Here is a 22,454-nt window from a genome sequence, read left to right on the forward strand (position 1 = left end):
GCGTTCATTTGCAAATGTATTAGACATACCCATCACGGGCTCTGCAAATCAGCACCTCTGACCTCAGTCTCTGCCCACGCCTGCTCTGTCCAGGAACCTCGATTAGTCATGGGGTGTAATGTTGTGATAACTGCTTTGCAATTGAACTGTTTCCCTCGGATGGGCTCTCGAGGGAGGGCGCCGAGCACCAGAAATTCCCTGCCCTTGTGCAGAGGGGCCAAGTGCTCGGTCTATTCCCCAGACCAAAAACTCTTCAATCATCGTCTTTGAAGGCTGAATTTCAGCTCGTTCAGGCTCTCATCACAGAACACCAGCATTTTATTTATAACTTACCTAGTATGCTGCCGCCTCTGATTTCACTGTTTCTTTGGAAAGTGTAGCCAAAGTTGGGCAGTATCCAGAGCCCATCAAACAGCTAATGGCAAGAAGTCCTGACATGCCTTGATAATTAATGTGAGCACAGAACTGAGAAACTCACAGGGTTTCCTTCTAAAGGCTCCTTCATAACGAATAATAACTGCACTAATTATATGAATTCTCTAATAGCGCAATACACCTTGAAATCATTTCACTAGGCATAAAAAGAAGCATCGTGAGATTAACACTTAACAGATTGAAAACATCTGGGTTTGGGAAATGGATTGGTGAGATAGGCAGCTTTTGCAGGGCTTTGCGGGGTTATTTCCCCCTTCGGATTAATCTGCTCGACTACAGAATAAGTATTTTTCTGACCTGCCAGCAGAGACAATATTAATAGTTTCTAATTCTTTAGTCAGCAGAACAATAAAGCAAATGCATGCTTGGGATTGGGTAGAGGGGAGTCTTTATGATCCTCCAGCATCCCTTTAAATTCTCCTTCTGTCACTTGCAACAAAACAGGCACTTTTTGGTATGGAAAACACATGGCACACAAAGAAAAAGGAAAAATAAGCCTGCCACCTTTAAATGCAGAACTGCACTCAGATTTATGGGGTTGTGGCTAAAGAACAGAATAATAGCTGGTATCTTTTTATGGGTGACTGGGAAAAAGTAAATGTATTTCATATACTACGTACCATAACACAATGGTTAGTGATCTCAAGGAGGTAATAGATGGACTTTTTTTTCATTAAAATGTCATTAACGAATGGAATGGGTGGGAGGAGCCATTGACTTGATAGTGGTAAATGACCTGATCACAGGTGAATAATAATAATTGTGCATTGGTGATGATCAGTGCCAACTTGACAAATAGCTCAGATCTGACCTGTAATATTTGGCATCGAACCTCATTTCTATGCATCCAGCTTCATGCCTTCTATCTTTATTACCTAGCGCATTTTCTTTTCTGAGAGCGGTCTGATTGCTACTAATCTTTCAGCCTGTAACCTAATGCTCTCTCTTTAAATGAAGTCCCCATATTGTTGATAAAGAGTCATTGTGTTCGCTTATCTCCCTCCTCTCCAGAAGTGATAGCAGGAAATCTGACTTCTCAATTAACCTGTGCTGAATTAGAATCTTTATGATCAAATTGGTCGATGTGATTAATCTGGACTGCTTGGAACTCAGTGGGAATGAGGATTTGTGAATCTCACCAGCGCCCCTTTCTGTGTGTCACGTTGCTGTGGTGTACACAAATGAGAAGCCATTTTCTTGTCATTCTTATAAATTGCTTCTCTTTCTGAAATTTTCGAAGGAGGAATGAACATGGCACTATGTTGCAGGGAAAGCAACAGAAACGGTATTGTTTACACCATGGAAAAAGAATGGATGTTTCACAGATTTAGCAAACAAAGGCGAGTATGGCATAGATCTGTTGTAAGACAGGAGCCAGACCGTCCACAAACTAATTACAATTATTATTTAAAACGTATTTTTCTGGGGTGCAATGTCATCCATTGGCATGTGAGAATGGAGACTTTTAAAACGCAGTGTTCAAACTTGTGTCTTCTGCGTGTTTTCCCTGCATGTCTTTCAAGTTAAAGCGGGGCTTAACCTGGAGGAATAAGGCTTGCTGTAATTCCTGGGCATTTTACATAGATAAACCACAAAGTTTAATTACAGAATGTTTAATTAGAGACTGTATTTAAGATCATCAAAATGTCTCCTACATTAAAAACCATATAAATTTCATTAATATATGGATACCTAAGAAAAAAAAGATTTAGAGGCTAAATGGAAGCCCTGTCATTACCGCTTCATTTCCTCGCTGCTGTTTGAGTCTTGACGGGAAAGGCACTGGCAGCAGATCCTACTCTGATTAATACGTTTCCGTTTGAGATTCCACCTGTAATTATCCACTGTAGGAACATGAGGACCTGGCCAGGTTTAAATCAGCATGCCCCCAATATCTCCTTTATTCACCAGATATGTACTTCAGATATTCTTCTTGCTCAAACAGGGATGCGTAGCTGGAGTTCATGGAGTGCTCATACACAGGGTTACGGAAAGCTTTGAAAAGAACTAGATATCAATAGAGGTTTTTTATATTCTCTTGAAAAACAACTTGGAAAAGCAGCTCTCACTTTCTGAATATTATGAGTGAATAACAACTTTGCTTTGTAATGTTGTTTTTCTGGTAGGAGCAAATTCTGACTAATCACTTGCACTGACTCCCATGTGCAAGATACACTGTGAAACTCTTGCTCAGAAGTGTATACTTTTCATAAAAATAATTCTTTGCTGAAGATTTCAGCAAATTTCAACAAATGCTTTTTCTTCCATCCAATATTTTTGTTTGTCTTGTTAGATTCTATTTAAATTCACATTATTTCGGGACCATCTTGTAATGTTTGCACAGTATTTCAAAGCACCTCCCAGTAAAGAGATATTAAGGTAATCTATGATACTATAAATAAGAGGCTTTTTTAAGGAAGTCCTCGAATCATTTTGCTGTAATGACAGCAGGCCTCATTAAACAGCTGCATACACAGCACAGATTGGGGACGTTTGTAATGCCAGTGTGCCTGCGTTTTGTAACAGTCCCAAACGTGACCCTTGGGAACGCAGCGGTAACAGAGGCGAGGGAGAGAAATTGGGTTGCAAAGGGAGCAGGAGTGTCAAGGTTGGGCTGATAAGGGAAATGGTACAAAGAGCAGTCAACAGAGGTCAGAGTTTAACCCTCTAAATCCTACTGGTTTTAGTCTAGAGAGAGGAAGCTAATTAGTTCCTGACTCAGTGACAGGTTGAGGCTTTAATGAGGATGCCACAGACACCTGGAGCTGCGCACACCCTCAGCCCAGCGCCCCAGCACATCTCATGGGGGCAGCACCACGCACATTTTGGGACCATAGAGGAGCACCATCCAGCTCTGAAGTTGCCCAAAAAGCAGCAAGAGCAATTCAGGTGTTGGTGGTGAATTTATCGATAATTGTGTATTTCAGCTACTTCATCCCTCAGCAAAATATTTGTTAGGAAAGAAGTGGTAAGAACAGGAGGCAATTTTGAAATGCAGTTTGTTGTATAAATGGTCGAGAAACCAAGACTGAGAGAATTCTTACAAGAGGCTCGCAGAACCCATTTGGGCACTTGTTCAATTGAGCTGCTGAAAGTTCAGCTCTTTATTGTACAGAAGCAAAACATTCAAGTCAGGACATGAGGCACACAGGGGTTTAACTAGGACATCACAATTTGCCACTGGACAATATGGACTGTGAATTTGCCTGCAAGTCACTCCACAAGGTCTGAGGGGCCATATCCTCCATGGGTCACTGAACACAGGTGAATATTTTCTAAAACATTGTTCCTTCAACCCTTCCCTAAGTGTGTACAGAACACCAGGCTTCCAGACTCCTGAATTAAAGCTGTAAATTTGAACTGTCAAAGCCAAAAGATGTTGGACCAGGCAGCAGGTACCTTTATGACATTTTCTTATTACAAGCACCGAGATGCAATTGCTCATAGAGGGCATTAAATCAAATCGTGGACAGAAGCTGTGACAGAAACAGCCCAGCTTCCCGCCTGGCTGCAGGCGCTGCCAAAATAACCTGCGTGGCTGGAGAGCTGCGAAGTGGAGATGCTTTTCTTTCGGATGGGTTTTGCCAGCCCAAATTTAACTGTGCGCTTGTGCCTCTGACTGGTCACAATTATCTTAATGAACTTAAGCCTACGGAGCAACTATGCCATGATACTTGTAGGACAGCATCTGCTGCACTGGACCGTCGGGCACGTGGTGCTCCAGTGAGCAACGCCGTGTTCTCCCAAAACAGCATCAGCTGCGGAGGAGCCACCATCTCATGTGGCCGCTATCCAAGTCCAGAAACACTGGAGAAAGAATGATATGGCAAAATTAATTATGCTGGACAACTAGTTCTGTGCTGAATTGGTTATGTTGTTATTGGTTTGTATCTTACATCATCCTCAGGAGTTCAGGAGAAGGCTGTTGATGGAAATTTAACTGTTTGCATTGAGTTAAAGGTTTGGTGTGGACGTGTCTCTTGGGACTGTAGGGGTAGATTCTGTCCTGTCAGCATCATTCAGCCAGACCATGGGTTCCCGATCGGAGGAGTTGGGCTTTGTTGTTAATTGCTCCATTCATTGCTTCTTTGTAGTCCATCAAATTTAATTCTATCTGTGGATCCAGTAATTATACGTTCTTGCTTTTATGCAGGGCTAATAGACCACCTAAGGCTTTGTGTAAATTAGTTAATGTTTTCTCCTACAAAGCTGGCATTTTTCCTGTATTGTGGTGGCAGGTGCAAACTGTTCCTTTGCAAAAGCATATGGCAAACTGCTCAAGTACAGCGAATGCTTATGGGTTTTTGAAGGACAGGGTTAAAGGAGCATGTTCTTTATTATATATATGAGCACAGTGTCGATTTTATAGTTCTTCAGTAGCCTGAAATGCCTTAAAGTTGCTGCTGAGAAAGCAGATACCTCAGAGGGGAGAATTCTTATAAGGAGCATGGAGGCAAAATACAATAAGAATTTCAGAAGGTGTTTAAATCAAGCAGGACCAGGCACGCTGGGCGAACAGGCTAAGAAGGAGAGTGTGTCAGTGTCTGTCTTGCACTGCAATGCAAACCCGTGGAGCAAAATTTTTGGCCAGATGCATCAAAATGAAGGATTCTGTAGGGAAAGATAAACTGGTGTTGTCGAATATTAATCTGCTACTCCAACAGAAGTGATTCTTTGTAGATATCTGGGGCAAAACCTGGCCTGATGAGGCCTGTGGCAACATTGCTGTTGACTCAGTATGGACAGAATTTCATTCTAATTCTTTAAGTGTTTTTATTTCCTGTAAATAATCTCAGTGAGAGCTGAAGAACATTTTTAAGTGAAGGTTTATTCCTGAGTGCATAACTACAATGCATTAATAAATCAGTAGCCAAACTAAATAACTACCATTTTCCCATTATGTTGCAGCCTTTCCATTTATTCCTGGTTTTCCTCTTTCTCATGCTATGTTGAAAACAAGTCAAAAATCCCCATTTTCTGGCGATTTTGGGATGCCCATAAGAGGGTAGCGCATTCTCCTTCCTCTGCCAAGCAATCCCTGCCTTCTGTTTAGGCAGCGGTGGAGTCAAAGGCACAGCATTAGTTCAGCTTTGGTTCCCTTCACTTTCTGCTGATCCCATGAAATTGAAAAAGCAAGTGGGAAGAAATTGGAAGATGCCATCGCATTTTCTCCAATTTAAAGTACTAACTATCCTGTTATGCAAAAGCCTGAGGTAAGCCTCAAAGCTGGATCTCTTACACGGCAATTTCCTTGAAGAGTTGTTGGGTCACATTTTTGTCCGGGTTTCATCTACAAAGAAAGTATTTTATTGCATCTATTTATCCAAGTGACCTGAAATTCATTTATCTGACAAAGATATTTCCATCGCTGAGCTTCCAAACGTACAGAGAAAAGTATGACACATCTGCTTTTAGTTTGTCCTTTCTGTGGCTCATTTGAAAATGAACACTAGAGCAACACGTGTACAGCACAGGGGCTGCACGTCGTTACTAGCAAACACTGGCTTGCAGACTTCTAGGTGGCAACGACCGTGCCAAACCGCAAAATTAATATGACCATGATGGAGTGCAGGAAGGACTGCAATCCGTGGGCATGCAGTGTTTCTTGGGTACTAAAAATCCAGGCAGGGATTTAAATCAGCTGATGAAAAAGCCTTTAAATCTTCCAACTTGTTCCCAAGTCCCTTGTGCAGTAACCAGATATTGCAGCTGAGACCTTCTGTCCTCCCCTGAACAGCGTAGCTGTGGGATGTCTTAGTTTGGAAGCTGACTCTTACGCACTTATAGTCTCTAAAATGAATGTGGGGCCTCTTTATACCTCGGTCAGACCAAACCCTAAAGGAATTAGGACAGAGAATAAGTGCTGTTATGTCCTGGTGCTGTACTGAAACACATTCTTTTCATAGAAGGAAAATTAGTGAAATGAATGGAAACGTTTGGCCCCTGCTGGCTGCTGTATGCACTTAGGGTTCACCGCTTGCCCTGCCCAGATGCACATCACTTCTGCCAGGACAAATGAGCATTGCCCTGATTAATCAGTAGCCCTCAGGGAACTGCTCTTTCTGCACATATATTATGATCATTTAGAAGCCTTACTATCCTGTGCTTGTTGCAGGGAAGTGCAAAGTAAATTCTGCAAAATATACTCTGTTTATTAGACACATTTCTCTGTATCGCTTTCAGTAACAGTGTAACTCAGTACCCTGAGATGACAGACGATGTATTTAAGCTCATTTTTCCTGTGCTGCCTCATAAATGTTATTAACTCAAGCATTTAAATGCAGGAGGATGGAAGTGCGCTGGGGTTATTTTTGTCATCCCTGAAGGAAGCCGGTGGACTCACCAGCCTGCCTGGGGCGTTCTCACTGCTGTGCTGTGGGGCTGGCAGTCTCGGTGCCGATGCCCGTGACAAATGGGAGGTCCCAGCTCCCAGCAGGGTGGCTGAGTGCTGGGCAGGCGCAGCTGAGCAGGGGTGCCCGAGGCCGGGCTCTGCTCACTCGCTGGAGCCAGAGAAACCCAGTGGCACAGCTGGCGTTCCTCGCAGCAGCATCCTCACAGCCCCACTGTCACACACCGATCCACCGGGTCACCGTAACCCGACAAACCGGCACAGAGTCACTGAAGGGTTCCCTGGGCGCTCTATGCTCTCTGGCTCAGCCAACCCTACCCGTTCCTGAAATCCCACATGGGACGGTTGTGCTGGGCAGCATCCTCGGCAGGACCAGCGTGGTTTGGACCCAGCAGTGGCACAGGGGCAGGACAGAGGATAGAGTCCTTTACTATATTTGAAAGCACAGCTTTCACTTTGCAAGCAAATTACCGGTTAAATTGCATTTGACAGACTGCAGAGTAATTGCTTTGTGAGCAGCGTTTGAGTTTAGGAGGCAGGTGTGACGGCGTGTTCACCTGACAATTAGGTGGCTCATCCCATCCAAGCAAGCGTCTCACCATTGTATGGTATTGGACACCTAATTAAACAGCAAATTAATATGAATAGGTCCCCCTTTCATGAGCCCAGCCACCTAATTCTGGTACCACATGAGGTTTATCGTAATGTAAGATAACTTATTTGCTTTTGGGCAACAGGGCATATCTCCTTCCTGCCAAGCACTTGGCCACTTGTGAAGAGGGGCCATCGTGCTAGAGAGGGCATGGATTGGGTCCTTTCCTTTCCTTTCCTTTCCTTTCCTTTCCTTTCCTTTCCTCTTCCCCTTCCCCTTCCCCTTCCCCTTCTCTTCAGGCTCTGGTTTCCATGGGAAGGACACTCAGACCTGCAGGGTGGATCAGGACAAGCGATGTGGACACCGTCACTGTGTCCTGGGCTGAGACAGACGGAGAGGGGGCACAGGGCTGGCTGGGGATGGAACCTTTGGCTTTGCTTTGTCTAAAACACACCAGCATCACCAGCTCCCGCTGCCAACAGTTATCACTCGCCGAGACAGAGCTGAGAGGTGGCTGGATGGGAAAGCAGCCATTAAATGCCGCTTGCGTCTCCTGTGCAATCACAGGGCTGGAGTGGCCCCGCTGCCCTGAGCGCTGCACGGCACTCGCAGCCCAAATGAAAGGAAATGGGAAACCGCGACTCCATTATTTCAAAGCAGATTGCACAGAAGTTAGTCCGCTGCTGGCGGGAAGAGCCGCGGTCCTCCCGAGCTGACCCACGACCTCTGCTTATCTGAGATTGTCTTCTGGTTTAGAAAACTGAACAGAACCAAACCCACTGACTGGGAGAAACTTCCACAAATTTCAGCTTGCGGAAGTCTTTCCACTAATGCTTTTCTCACATGAAAGAGAATTTGGCTGTCTGATATTGTCCCCTGCCGGGCCTACATCGATTTCTTTTTTAAAGATGAAAATATATGATGCAGTGCTCTTGAAAAATTAGAAAAACAAACCAGCCCGGAGCTCAATGTAATGTGTAATTTTAAAAATGCTAACTAAAGACTATGTGAAAGGGAAGAGAAATATGCAGTTTTTATTATAAGCTATGATCTGAACGTAGGAACTGGCTTTACTTCCCTGACCCCCTGGGTGGAGGGCACTGCTTTTCTGGCACTCTCACATGTTAACAAGGTCATCTGCACCCCCGGGAGGAACTCAGCATTTATAACTGGACTTTCTGCAGATTAAAAAAGAGAGAAGAAAGAGAAACTGATTTGCAGTTTCTTTACATAAAAATATATCCGGATTGATTTCCAAAGCGCAGGTCCCTCGCTATGACTGCGGTCTTCAGTAGTTTGGCTATTAAGAAAGATCAATGTTTATTTTATTTAAGCAGTTCAGCAGCCCTTAAAGAAGAAAATCTAGAAAATAAATAAAGTTCAGTGTCAAATGATCCACGGCAGTGCTATTCTCTGTATTAATAAAACAAAGGGAATAATACAGATGTCCTTGAGAGTAAACGTTTCTTACAGAGATAAGGTGGTGATTAATGGGAAATTTGTTCTTGCTGGAGGTGGCTATCAAGTATAAGTAAATAAATGGTATGGTTCCATTCTTGCAGTCTACGTACCATAAATATTATTACTCTGGCAATAGGAAGCTATAATACTGCTGGCCATTCGAAGGTTAAGATTCTGAAAACATCCTTGCCCCTCAGGTTATTCTGTTGATGATGTAATTTACTATGATGCCACAGGAAAAACAAATGGCATGGCAACCAATCCAATTTAGTTTTAAAATAATTTCCAGAATATAATGTTATTTTCTGATGGTGTCACCGCACCTTGTCAAAATTAGCCAAAGATCTTCACCTCGAGAAATGGAACAGCCTTTATGAAGCTGGATTTTAAACCCGATAAAGGGCTGGAGCAAATAAATACGGGTTATGTCCCTCCTGATGCATTTTAAGGGACCTCCCTATGGGCAGCGGTATGTCCTAGAGCAGCTCATCTCCTCCCTCGGCACTCGCTGGGAAGCAGAACGTTGCTGGGAGGCACCAACCTCCTGCAGGTCTCCTTAGCACTTGCCTGAAGTCACTTGCACAAGAGACAGAGGGTTTCCAAAGCTGCCCTAAGTGGGGAGAGAAAAACCACCTCCCCCACAAAGACATCCAGTCGTCCCCAGTTTATTTATGGATTTTGAATTTCATGGTCCAAATATATTAACTAAGTTATTGTCAAGAAATATAAATGATGATCATTTGTTAGCTGCACTACTTGAATAATTGTATCAAAATGTAATAAAGTTATTGAAGGGATTTATTAACCTGATGAAGGAACTCATTAAATCCTTCAAATGTATTAATGAAGGAGGAAATGTGGGTCCTTTTGGTATAATTGGAGATGGGAAACGGTGCAGCTGGGCCAACCTGATAAAAATGATCAGATATCCCAAATCACTTCTATTTAGCTAGTAATTTGGGGCATTTCCATCACTGCTCTGGATTTCTACATTATTTCTCAGAAATAAGACGCCAGGTGAGTTTTGGCTCTTTTGTTTCAGCAACTTCTTGTGTGAGATGTGGCTGGTGGTTTTCACAAGCAGACCATTCTGGTGCTGAGCGTGCAGCCTGACCAGCACCACCAGCCTGGCGCTGGTTTGACCTTGTGCTTTAACAGGACACATTTCTGAAAGTTCCCGTGTAAAACTTGGCTAAAGAACAGAGGGGTGAAACACGGCTGAAGTCAACGTGTTGGCTGCGCTGCACCGATTCATTTGTACGGCTGGGAATCAGTATGAGCAACCTCTGCTCAGGGAAAAACCAACCAAAACAAAAAGGTGGATGGCAGAGAGAGGGTGCACTGCCAGAGGGAGCTGGGTCAGAGCGCAGCACACCAACACATTGTCTGAGGATCAGCCCTGGGATCACCTGCTGCATTTCGAGGCAGCTTTCAATGAATGAGCAGTCGCTCTCCCATTTCCTCTCTCAGAGCATCTGGTTTAAGCCAGAGGTGATGCCTTTTATAACATTTTTAAAGGTGAAGAAAACCACTGCATGAGTACAAGCTGCACTTGCCCACTTCGCAGCATCAAAGAGTTTCCTGTATTCAGGTGGTATTTACTGTAGGAGGTGCTGCTCTACCCCACTTGATCAGGACGCAGGCTACTGTATGGCTGCAGCTGTGCGGCACCTGGGCCGTAACAAGAGGGGAGCTCAGGAACAGACAATTATTTCCACTGATACTTGTGGTGCTGCTGATTTATGGTGGGCCGGAATCAGCAGCGTGAAATGAGGGTTGTTACAGAACTGTTTTTCATGGTCAGGTGGCAGCATGTGTGCGTCTGCTGAGTGATGACATTCACAGGACAGGGACATCTGAGAAACACAAAACTCAGGTTTCAACCCCCTGTCAAGGAGTTTTTATTAGGAGATAGGAAAACATGCCATTCCTGTCTTCCTGGTACTTCCTGTGCCCTAGGAAAACTGAATCTGTCCTTTGTAGCTTAAATCAATTAGAAGAAGGATGTAGGATGCCTTTTTTGTTCTAGGCACATATTCTTCATGGTTGCATTCCAGATAAAATGCTGTTCTGTCAGGGATTCTAATCACCTTTCAGCCATTTATGTAAAATACGTGTCTCTGAAAGAGGCAATGAATGCGATATCCCTGAGGCTTGAAGACTGCTGGGATGTGAAGTGCAGCCCTAACAAAGTGAGACATGGGCATTATTCTCAGGCATCGGGCCTCCCACCACCACTGACTCGGCTGCCACATCGTGTGTCTCCGCTATGCGGGAGACAAGGTATAGAATGCGCAAAGTCAAAATAAATTCACCATACAATGCTTTACAATAAGGTCACCTCTGATGTAAGGCTAGTATTTAATGGCCACCAGCTTCATTATAAATCTGTTTTGGTGAGAGTCTGCTCTGCTTAAATTGTGAGTCTTGGGAGAGGTGAAAAGATTGATTTAAAACAGGCCTGTGAGGTGAGCAGGTGGGGAAGAGAAGGGAGCAAATGTGTCATGTCAAATAATGACATTTCAGGTGATCTACACATCACTGCCTGTCTTTTGGACCTCAGCCCCTGCTCTAAATAGCTATTTAAGAGCTTGGAACTGACAGGCAGAGCAGGAGCCAAGACCTGCTGTAGGCTGGGCAGCATCTCCCCTCCCCGGGCGAGTGGGGTCCAAAGGAGAGACAATATGCTGCAAGGACACGTGTCTGCTCCCTCGCCACGACCAGCTGCGTTCGGACCCGGGCTGACATGCTCCTCGCTAGGGAACGCAGCACATGGTGAAGCTGCACTTGTTCTTAGACAAAAGATTGCAAGAAGTAGTATTAATTTAAATATTCAGCCATCTATTCCATTCCCTGCCTGTGCTGGAGTACACGCTGCTTCTGGCCTGCATAGGTTAATTGAGAAGCAAAGTGTTTGCCACCTGTATTTCTATTTGTAGAAATGGAATTGAGCAGTTAACCAATGTGCATCGCTTAGAAAATGTGCACTGTATTATGTTTACCTAAAATAGAACGACTGAAATATGCACTTTTTATTAGCACTCCTTAACTGCGGAATAAAATGTAATACAGAGATAAGGGAAGGAGGCACATTACAGGCACGAGACATTCTGAACATGCTGCTCTCATCTAAAGAATCCAACACTTAAATATGTTAATATGATATTATTAGTCTGCTTCTGTGTTTGCTGTTCTGACAGAGATTAAGTGAGCATGACTTACATCATTTCAAAAAAATTAAACAGAAAATCTACATAATTATCGAAGCCACACGAAAAAGGAAAATGGTAATGGCTTCCAAATGAGAGTGCATCTGACAGCCCCCATTTCTTAGCTGAGTCTTGTAGAATTCTGTGTAACAATCTGCTATTTTGAGAAACATTAGCTCTTGTCTCTCCCTTTCACAGTCTGCTACATACACTGTATATCTCCTAACCTTGCAGATGACAAAACACACTCCTCCACCAGAGATAGTCCACACAGCGCTACATCATTTCAGCCTTTTTGAGTAAATGACACACAACTCTATAACTGCCTGATTAGGCCCATAGATTACCAGATTACATCTATAAATCTTCACCATAGCTACCACTCACTTGGCAGAAATAGTGACGGTTCATGATTTGTTCTCATGTAGAAAACATGCTGTGAAACGCAACCTCAAAGGTCACTGGGATGGCATTTCTTTTTGTGGCCCTTAATAAACTTGCAGCTAATGCAGCAATTACCAAGCCCAATTACCTCTGTGTTGGCTTCAGAGAATTTCTCTTCCCAAGTCTGGATAGTTAGATAGCACTCCCTTCAGTTAAAAAATGAGGTAGATTCAGCTATTTGGACAATTGTTGGCCATTTCTGAACCAGGCTATTTGGGCAATAAGGGTCTGTCTGAGTGAAGACGTTGTGCCAACCAAACTCGAATGGGGTATTTAAGTGGTAAGAAAACGATTTGTGCAAAAAAGGGGCATGGGCACTCTTATATCAATGCTAGTTTTATTTAAAATAACCTGTTTCTGTTCCACCTCAGCTAAAACCAAATAAACTGAAATGGAAAGCATTGTCCAGCTTTTTATATGCATATATTTCCCAGCAGTTTTGCATATATATGCATATATAAAATACAAGTTACTATATCTGATGCAGTTCTTTAGCTTGTGAGCTGTAGTCACACACTCAGCATTTATTTTAACATAGAGTTTGGAGACATTGTACAGACTAATACAGTTCCTTTGTTCGCTAACAAAGGGTTTTGACAAGCTACATAGCTTTTGTTATAACCACATGTATATTATAGCTGCTAAGTGCTAACTTCTGAGTTGTGCCATTTAGAAAAGCTAGAAAAGGAACTGGTATAATCTACTTGTTTGGCAACAGTCCAGCCCTGATACGTGCTCTTCAAATCACAACATGTTTGACTGAAATGAAGCCAATGGAATAATTCTTTACAAAGGAAAAAAGAGCTAAACTGTAATATGTTCGAAGTGGCTGTATCATTATTCCGAGTTCCAGCTCTTTGTTCAGTTACAACAGAAGACAGCTACATTTTGATACCAAGCCTATGGGTGTTATTATCCCGTTTCCCTGCTCTTCATTCTGCTTTCCTTGGAGGGAATAATTGCTAGGGCTGCTTTCAAGAGCTGAACTATAGGTTCCTGATGTGCACCTGCCAGGAGTTCAGAGCACAATGGCATTTAACGGTGGTCCCTGTTTGCTTTGCCCCTCCAAAGTTTCACTTCCAGAACAGTAGGATTTTGTCTGGTTTGTTTCATCTTTGACAAGGTCACTTTCCTGTTCGTTTTATTTGTACATAATTGGCATTTAAAACCATGCCTGCAGATTTTAGATGCGTTTCAGCTCTCACCAAAATTGCTCCAGGTAATCCCGCTTTTATGAAGTAGCCAAAAGGAAATTCCTCATTTGCAGATAGCCCAAAATTCCATCTTGTTTCCGTTTGCACAGCTATTACCATGAACAACAACAACTATGACCTTGGATCTTATTTAGTATTGTCTTTAGATTTCCAATTGTTGGAAAAGATGTGTAGGTATCTCCTTTTTGTCCAAGGGAACTTGCACCATGTACGCCAAAATATCCTATTTATAGTGACCCTTCGGGCGTGTTACAAGAATATTTGCTTGGGAAGGATGATGGAAATTATTGAGTATAGGCCAGAGATGATGTGTTTGAAGATATCTGGCTGTGTTACTGGTTGAAAGGTTCTCTCATTGCTGCTCACATTAGCCTTATTTCTGGCTTTGTCTAAGGGTGTCTGGGACTTTAGATCAGCATCTGCTTTCTTGTGTAAAATGATGTAAATAAAACCATGTAAATATAAAGAAACACTTATGAGGAGCTAATAGAATAATTAGATTAATGAAATGTATAAACCTGAGAGGAAATGTGGTATTCAAAGTCAGCTGATTGTGCATAAGAACTGCCAGCTTTAGGGAGGGAGGTAATGCATTATATGTGAGAGGAAACTTCTTGATGAGTGTAAAACTGCTTTGGTAGATTAAGCTCTGTCAATAAAAATGTTCCAAGAAGAGATAAGACTGTGATAATCTGTAATAGGGTTGGAATAATACTCTTGCTCACCCACAATTCAGCCCGAATTCTTAATGATTGTCTGATATGTCCCACAGTCCTGCAATTAATCCATCATTGTCACAAGAAATTAAACTTCTAAGACCAACTAATCTTCTTACAGCAGGTAATTTCAGGAAGATAATTCATGCACACAGCATATTTTACTAGTATTTAGTGATCAGTATTACTACTACAAATCATCTAAACATATTAACAAATAAAATAAAATAAAATAAAATAAACCAGCTTTTTCTGATCTCTATAATTTTTATGGTCTACCTCTGCATTTCCATCCATCTCAACACTAGTATTGAAGAATATACATCAGCTTAGCCAAGTTTTCACATTCCAGCTTCACAATATAGAAAAATATTCAATTATTGTATTTCATATGTTAAAAACTCCAACAGTCTTGCCAAAAGAAATGGAAATAGCCATTTTTGTGCATGGCATTTAAGAGAGCTGTACATTGGTGCCCTCTACACACACTCCAGAGAACTGCATTGCTAAGGTTTCTCTGGCTTAAAATAAACTTTGTCTGTGATAGATGTAAATAATTAAGCAGTATTTCAGGAGCTTAATGAAATAAATGGACCATTGCAATGATAAAGAGTCACAGTTTGATTTTAAAATAGCAGAAAATGATGTTCTCCCTGAGTAGAAGTGTCATTGATTCAGCATTATTACCATCACCAAAAGTGGCATTTTCCCTCAAAAGAAGTGTCCTCCTTTCTAATAATACCTTATTCCTGTTAAAGTTATTTTATTTAAAAATCGACAGATTCAGGAATCTACTTTTTAAAAAGAAATAGGTAAACCATATTTTTTAAGCTTCAGACCTGCAGCAGGAGCCAGAGCTCAGCACAGAGGTGCTGCCTTGGCCAGCAAACCCTGCAGAGGTAAAGCTGCCATTGACTGCCCAGCTATAGAACACCAGTGACATAAAGAGAGGATGAGACTGTAAGTGTTTGGGAGGGCAGATCAGAAAGCAGAAATAAAAAGTGACTTACAGTTGAAGCAACACATGTGGACTTGACTTCAAACTGCCCTGCAGTGGCTGTAACTTACTGCTGAGAACTCAGGTGCTGAGGGCCTAAAAATAACAAACACCATGTGTGAGATATTAAGACCAAAAAATGCATGTTTTTAACAAGACCCAACAGCTGATGGAGATGAACCAAATGATCAGTCAAGCAATGCTAATCAAAGAGCCCCAACTATCCATTTTACCAGCAAGTCCCCTCTACACTCCATATACTTCATGCTATAGAACAGACCCCAAAAATGTTGTCTAGCCTTCTCGTCATATTGTATGACAGCAGGATTACACCACACATAATGGTAAAATGCACTCGCTACTGTATTCTGACACCTTTAAAAGTGATGTTTGTTGTTGGAAAGCCGTGCAGAGGCATAAGTGGTACATGAGGAGCCTAAATGGAGCCCCACTGTTTCTTTGTGTGCTCTCCCAGCTAACTGCACAGCTGACAGACAGCACTATTAAGCAGTCATTAGCACTGCATCTGAAAGCTTGGCTTCTGCTGATAATAACAGGCTATTCAATATTTTGAGCCTTTGTAAGAAAGAGGGTGCCTAAATGAGAATAATGAGGTCATTCTCTGACATGCCTGAGGATATGAAACCATGGGTAACTTTTTAGTCTGTTTGATATGTGAACACATTACATTCGACTGTGACAAATTATTTCTAGCGTTCAAAAAAGCTTCTTCCATTAAATCACGCCATACAACATCAGCGCCAAGTGGTAATCAAAACACTGTAAAGCACAACCTTCAAAATAATTCTGTGCAACCCAATCGCAAAGAAAACATATATATGGACAGATAAGTGGAGGAAGGGGTTGAGATAGTGTCAGAAAACTAGCAAATTTAAGAGCTAGCAAAGTTTAAAATGTTTTTATGATAAAAAGATTTCTTTCGATTCCATATAATGTTTTCTTTTGCCGAATGAGATGCATGGATTTAGTGATCCTTGTGGGTCCCTTCCAACTCAGGACATTCTATGAAACTGAAATCTTAATTTTAGACTTGCTTCTTGCTTAGAGCACTTGCTGTTTTCCCTAAAACTGGCTCACTTTCCTTGGCAAATGGGCCAAAATTTTACAGAAGGTTTTGCACCATGGGGCTATTTCGAGATTCTGCATGCAGCCGAGCAGCCTGGGTGTGCTGGGTATCCACTGCACATCAGAGTCTCTTAGGTAGCACGTTGTTCCCACCTGGATTAGCCACAAGTGAATGCCACAATTTACACAGGTCTAGGGATTAAGACCATTTAGTTTGTTGCTCAGTTTAGTGGTTTAACAGTCACAAACTGTGCAACAGCAGTAGGACAAGTCTCCCTTTTTTCTGGTTGTTCTCCAAGGTCGCTTCCTCTGTTTCTGCCTACAGAGGTGCTGCTTCATGTTGTTTTTAGTGGTGTCCTATGCATGTAGTTAAGGGAGATCTGCTTAATGCAACTTACTTCTTTGTATTTAGCTTTAGCTCCTATTTTTATGTAATGTTAGAGCCTAAAGACACAAGCACAGCTGCTAAGAACCCGGTGCTGAGCTTAGTGAGCCCCAGGCACCCACAGCTGGTTGAATTCAGGGAGTGTGGGACCTGCTCAGGATGCTGGAAAGACCTTTCCCTTAACCGGCTCCTGCGGTGTCACCTTCACACGGCTGGAGAAAGGGGGAGGTCACGGTGTCCGTTCCTTGGGAACCACCATAAACCTCCAGTTCATAAAGGCGTGAAGGGAAAGAGAGCGGTTGTGGAAGCCAGGGCAGGTAAAGGCTCCTTGCTCTGAGAGCTCCGCTCGCTGACAGGCAGTTTCTCTCTGAACCCACACATGGGTTACACTAGAGCGAAAAAGACTGGCAAGTTTGCTTCTCTTCTAGTTTCTCTCTTTTTAATTTCAATTTTCTTACTCTTTTTTTTTCACATGGGATTAACTCGGTGGTTCCATTTAGATTATAAGGAAAGGTTTTATTCAAATTATTCAGGGACTTTACAGGCTGAGTGTGTTAAACTTTTTTACTTCATCTGGCACCCAAGCTTATTAAAAAATTTTTAAATTAGAAAAGACTAATGAGTTATTGGCCTTTTTTTAGTGGATTCTTTGAAGATTAAGCCTCTCCAATATTATAATTGGAGTAATATGCACATGCCCTGCCTGAAATGTCATTACAGAGAATAGCATGTAGTGTTTGTTTTGTAATCTTAATGTTTCATTAGATGTTTGCTAGTTATGAATTATCTATCAGCTCAAACATAACACTTAATTCTGATTACCGCTATTCCTGAATCACTGACAAATCCACCCTGAATTTGAACAAAACACCGACCTGGAAGAATGGAAAAATGGACTGCTTCCTGGGATCTTTGTGGTACATAAAATAAAGCCTTTTAAAATTGAACCATATAGGAATAGACTATAGATTTAATATACAATGGTTATTCATTAGCAGAAAGGCTAGAAAAGAAAAAATGGTTTCTCAGTCACAGAATCGCAGAATGTCAGGGATTGGAAGAGACCTGGAAAGCTCATCCAGTGCAATCCCCCCATGGAGCAGGAACACCCAGATGAGGTTACACAGGAAGGTGTCCAGGTGGGTTTGAATGTCTCTGGAGTAGGAGACTCCACAACCCCCCTGGGCAGCCTGGGCCAGTGTCTGTCACCCTCACTGGGAAGAAGTTTCTTCTCATATTTAAGTGGAACGTTTTGTGTTCCAGTTTGAACCCATTACCCCTTGTTTTGTCATTGGTTGTCAGTTCCATCAGTTTCCCAGGGATGGAGGTGAGGGTGACCAGTCTATAGTTACCTGGGTCCTCCTTCTTGCCCACAAGAGGTGGGATGGAAGAACCCTCCACATTGGCCAACTCAGCCCCCCTGGACTTCTGAGGGAGCAAAACCAGGCTCTGAGAACTGTACCTGGAGTATTTTAACGCACCTTTATCATAGTCATGATTTATACCTTGGGCAGTCTTACTTTCCAAGCTGGAAAACTAGTTCTGCTCTTCATTAAATTAATTGCACAAGACATGGTGTTTAAATAGAACATATATTCATTAAAGACTGTAAAATCTGTGAAGTTCTATTAAAAGCTAACAGATAATTCAGACAGTGTAATTGCATGAGGCAAGTCTGGCTTTCCAACATCAAGAGGTGGCTTAAGCTTTGCTAGTATTTTAGACATATTTCTTCATTATGCATTGGATTAACCTGCTAGTGTATTTGCTAGAAGGAATTAAGGACGGCAACAGTTCTCATCAAAACAACCCCAATGCCAACTTGCTACCGTGTTAGGATGCTGCTGTCCATAAGAGGTAATTGTGAAGAGAATCTGACAATCAGAAGGTTTAAGCTATGACTTTTTCAATTGATTTTAATATAACGTCTATTTGCCTTTCTAAAACAAGGAATTTTTAATAATTGTTGTATTTCTTTTTCTCCTCTCCAGTGTTCATAATGGCTTCTGGGCTTTTGGTTTACCCTTTTGGTTTCAACTCTGCTACTGTGAAGAGATTCTGTGAGAACTCAGACATCTACTATGCAGGAGACTGCCAGATTGGCTGGGGGTACATGCTGGCGATTGTTGGGGTCATGTTGTCTGTCTTTTTACCATTCTTTGCAAAATATGCACCAAAAGAGCACATATCTCCAACTCCAATACCTACTATTTTATAGTATTTTATTACTGTTTAAGAACAGAACATTCCTGTCTACAGGCAATGGGCAGAAATTATTCTAGCACTTCCATTTAGCTGTATTGCTAAAGAGAGCAAAGGAGATGGGGAAGAGAAGGTCAGATTCACAAAGACCAGAAGTGCATTGATAGTCTTCCGTAAGTAAGAGCAGCGAACACTCTGGCATTGAAATAAGATTAATCAGCAGCCTTTTTACTGCTCTAAACATATAGTGGCATAATGCCTTAGGAAAACAAAAATCTGTTTATCCTCAAAACATCTGTCTACCTCCCAGTTTCTTTTGTGTCTCAAAATCTTAAGTCTTTTAAAAGCTTCAATTCACTTTTTATATATTATTAAATGTCAAAACTTCTATGAACCCAATAATTTTAAAACCAATAATGATATTTTGTTACAATTATTTTGATTAGTGAGAAAAGCACCTACCAGTAGCCACGGCCTAAAATTAAGCCGGATATCTAAAAAGAATTGTATACAAGAAAGAAGTTTCTTTTTAATCTGTATGTATTAGTAGTACCTGCATATTCGTCAGTGGGCCTACATTGCCTCTGCTGTTAGTTTTATCTGCCACGTATTGGAAAAAGCTCTTCCTGTTGTCCTTGACCCCTCTCGCCAGGTTTCATTCTAAGGAGGCCTTCGCTTTCTTAGTTGCCTCCCTACACCCTCTGACAACAGCCTTAGATTCTCCCCAGGTGGCCAGCCCCTCCTTCCATGATCTATAAACTCTCCTCTCCCACTTGAGCATCCCCAGCAGTTCCCTGTGTAACCACACAGGTCTCCTGGCTCCCTTCCTTGATTTCCTACGTGTCGGGATGCTCTGATCTTGTGCCCGGTAGAAACAGTCCCTGAACACTAACCAGCTATCTTGGGCCCCTCAAGCAGCCTTGCCCATGGGATTTCCCCCAGCAATTGCCTGAAAAGGCCAAAGTTTGCCCTGCTGAAATCCAGGGTTGCAATTCTGCTTGCTATCCTGCTCCTGCCACGGGAGATCCTGAACTCCACACCATCTCATGGTCGCTGCAACCATGGCAGCCCTCAACCTTTACCGATTCAACCAGACCCTCCTTGTTAGTGAGGATGAGGTCCAGCAGGGCACCTCTTCTAGTCAGCTCCTCCACCCTTTGCATCAGAAAGTTATTGTCAAGGCACTGGAGGAACCTCCTGGACTGTGGCTGGCCGGCCAAGCAGTCCTTCCAACAGACATCAGGGAAGTTAAAATCCCCCATCACAACAGGGCCTGTGACTGTGAAGCTTCTCAGCTGTCAGTATAAGGTCTCATCAACTTCATCACCCTGATCTGGTGGCCTAGAAGAGACACCCACAACAGTATCACACTTGCCAGCCTGCCCCTTAACTTTCACCCATAGACTCTCAACTTGTTCCTCATCCGTGCCTGGACAATACTCAATACATTGTAGTTGCTCTCTCACATAAAGAGCAACTCAACCAGCACGCCTGGCTGGCCTGTCTTTCCTGACATAGCCATCCATGCCCACATTCCAGTCATGTGTGCTGTCCCACCCATTATTAAAGAGCCCATTATTATTAAAAAAAAAAAAGTGAGGAGAAATGCTACTGGACAAGACTAATAAAAATAATCTGATGCTGCATCAGAATTAGCAAATGGCCATAGTTCATGGGTTTGTATGTGAAATTTGTGAAGTCTGATTTCCACAATAGCACTGAATTCATTACTATCAAGCGTTGACATAAGTGCACTTGATTGCCTTAAGCAAAAGAAACATTGGGTTCTAATCTCACCCCACTGTTACGTTTTTCATTTGAAATAAAAATTGAATTATAATTCTATTATCTTTTATTTTCTATTATTTATTTTAAAAGAAAGAATCACATAGATTTTATTTAATTCATAACTGTACTTCTTAGTTTTGTATTTTGGCACAAACCAAGTGGTCAAATTTATTATTCTTCACTTAGCTGAGTCCAACTGATTCCTGATGGCTTTTTTAATGGAAATTGTACATGAAGGGACAGACAGAGACACGTTGAAGATGTGTAAGAAAACACAAACAGATAGAACAATCACTGTGTTATTTTAATAAATGTCAAAGACTTCTGCGGTCTTGTTTACATTCCTCACCCTTCTAAACTTCAATGGAGCATTGCATTGTTTTCTGAAATAATTGTCCGTTGTTCCATTTTCATGCATTCTAAAAGCAAATTCTGCACGTAAACATGGCAAGTTCCATTACTAACCTTTGAAAATACAGATTTCAATATAGAGTTAAGTACACTGAGGAAGAGAGCCCACGTTATGCATTTTTGCTAACAGTGACTAAGGAATTAAATCTTCCAAATATTTAAGAAAATAGATGGAAGGAATACCTCTGAAGTAAGAAGAATATATTTAAGTCACTTCTGTAGAATAATACACTTCTCAGTAACGTCTTCTACTTTTTTCTTTTATGAATGGCTGAAATTGATAATTTTCATAAGAGTCAGAAAAGTGAGGAATAACAAGCAACATGTAAAAAGAAAATCATCATTGCCAAGCAGAGAGACAGAGATGCAGGCTTTTCTTTCCTAACCAACCTGTGCCTTTACACTAGAACCATTATACAAGACAGGATCAATATAATTAAAACAAAACAAGCAACAACTGAAAAATGTTGAGTAATGTGTATAAACTGTATTATGTAGGGTTTTTTCTGTTATGTGTAATGTTTACGACTGTTCACTTAATGTTTCACTAGAAAAAGTGATTTGTTAGTGTAAAGTAGAAAACGTTTTTGCAAAGATCTAAACACTTACTGAGAGTAAAATTATTTTAGATTTTTATTAACAGCCATAACATACCTAGTAGATACAAATAAACCTATTCCTGTCATTACTCGTTAACGTAACTTTCACATGTGCAGAACTGGAACCATCAGTCATTCAGCTGAAATCAGTAGAGCTACAACACTTGTGTGGTGGTGACAACACGCACAGATGCTTGCAGGTCTGGTCCCATAGTTCAAGCTTCTTTTGTAGTTTTAAATTACTGTTACAACGGAGTCTTACAATATACAATACTGCCGCACCAAATCCTTTTCTTTGTAAAAGTCAGCTTCTGTTGTGACCATCATCAAGCTTTACACCCTGTAATATTCTGCACCTTTTATGAGCTAAGCTAATCCTTCCATTTGGAACTTTCTTTAATATTTTATAATATATAAGGGAAATCAAATATATGTATATGACCTCTACAACTGGATAGGCAAGACTGTCCTTGAATCCACGCTCAGAACCAGCTTAGCACAGAAAGCAAAGACAATAACGCAAGTGGTTCTTCAAACAGTTAGTAAAGCATTTACTTTAGGTCCCC

General features: G+C 41.8%; 1 protein-coding gene across 1 annotated transcript in view; it reads left to right on the forward strand.

Moving 5' to 3' along the window:
• The window catches only part of LHFPL7 (LHFPL tetraspan subfamily member 7), a gene marked incomplete at both ends in the record, with an annotated part of 54,120 nt that extends 35,014 nt beyond the window's left edge, over positions 1-19,106 (forward strand). The window contains one exon of the mRNA XM_080357282.1: positions 18,880-19,106. Within this exon, the coding sequence (XP_080213408.1) occupies positions 18,880-19,106 (227 nt within the window). The remainder of the gene's footprint in view (positions 1-18,879) is intronic.
• Positions 19,107-22,454: the final 3,348 nt, after the last annotated feature.

The sequence above is a fragment of the Nesoenas mayeri genome, assembly GCF_963082525.1.
Source record: "Nesoenas mayeri genome assembly, chromosome: 20".
NCBI lineage: Eukaryota > Metazoa > Chordata > Aves > Columbiformes > Columbidae > Nesoenas > Nesoenas mayeri.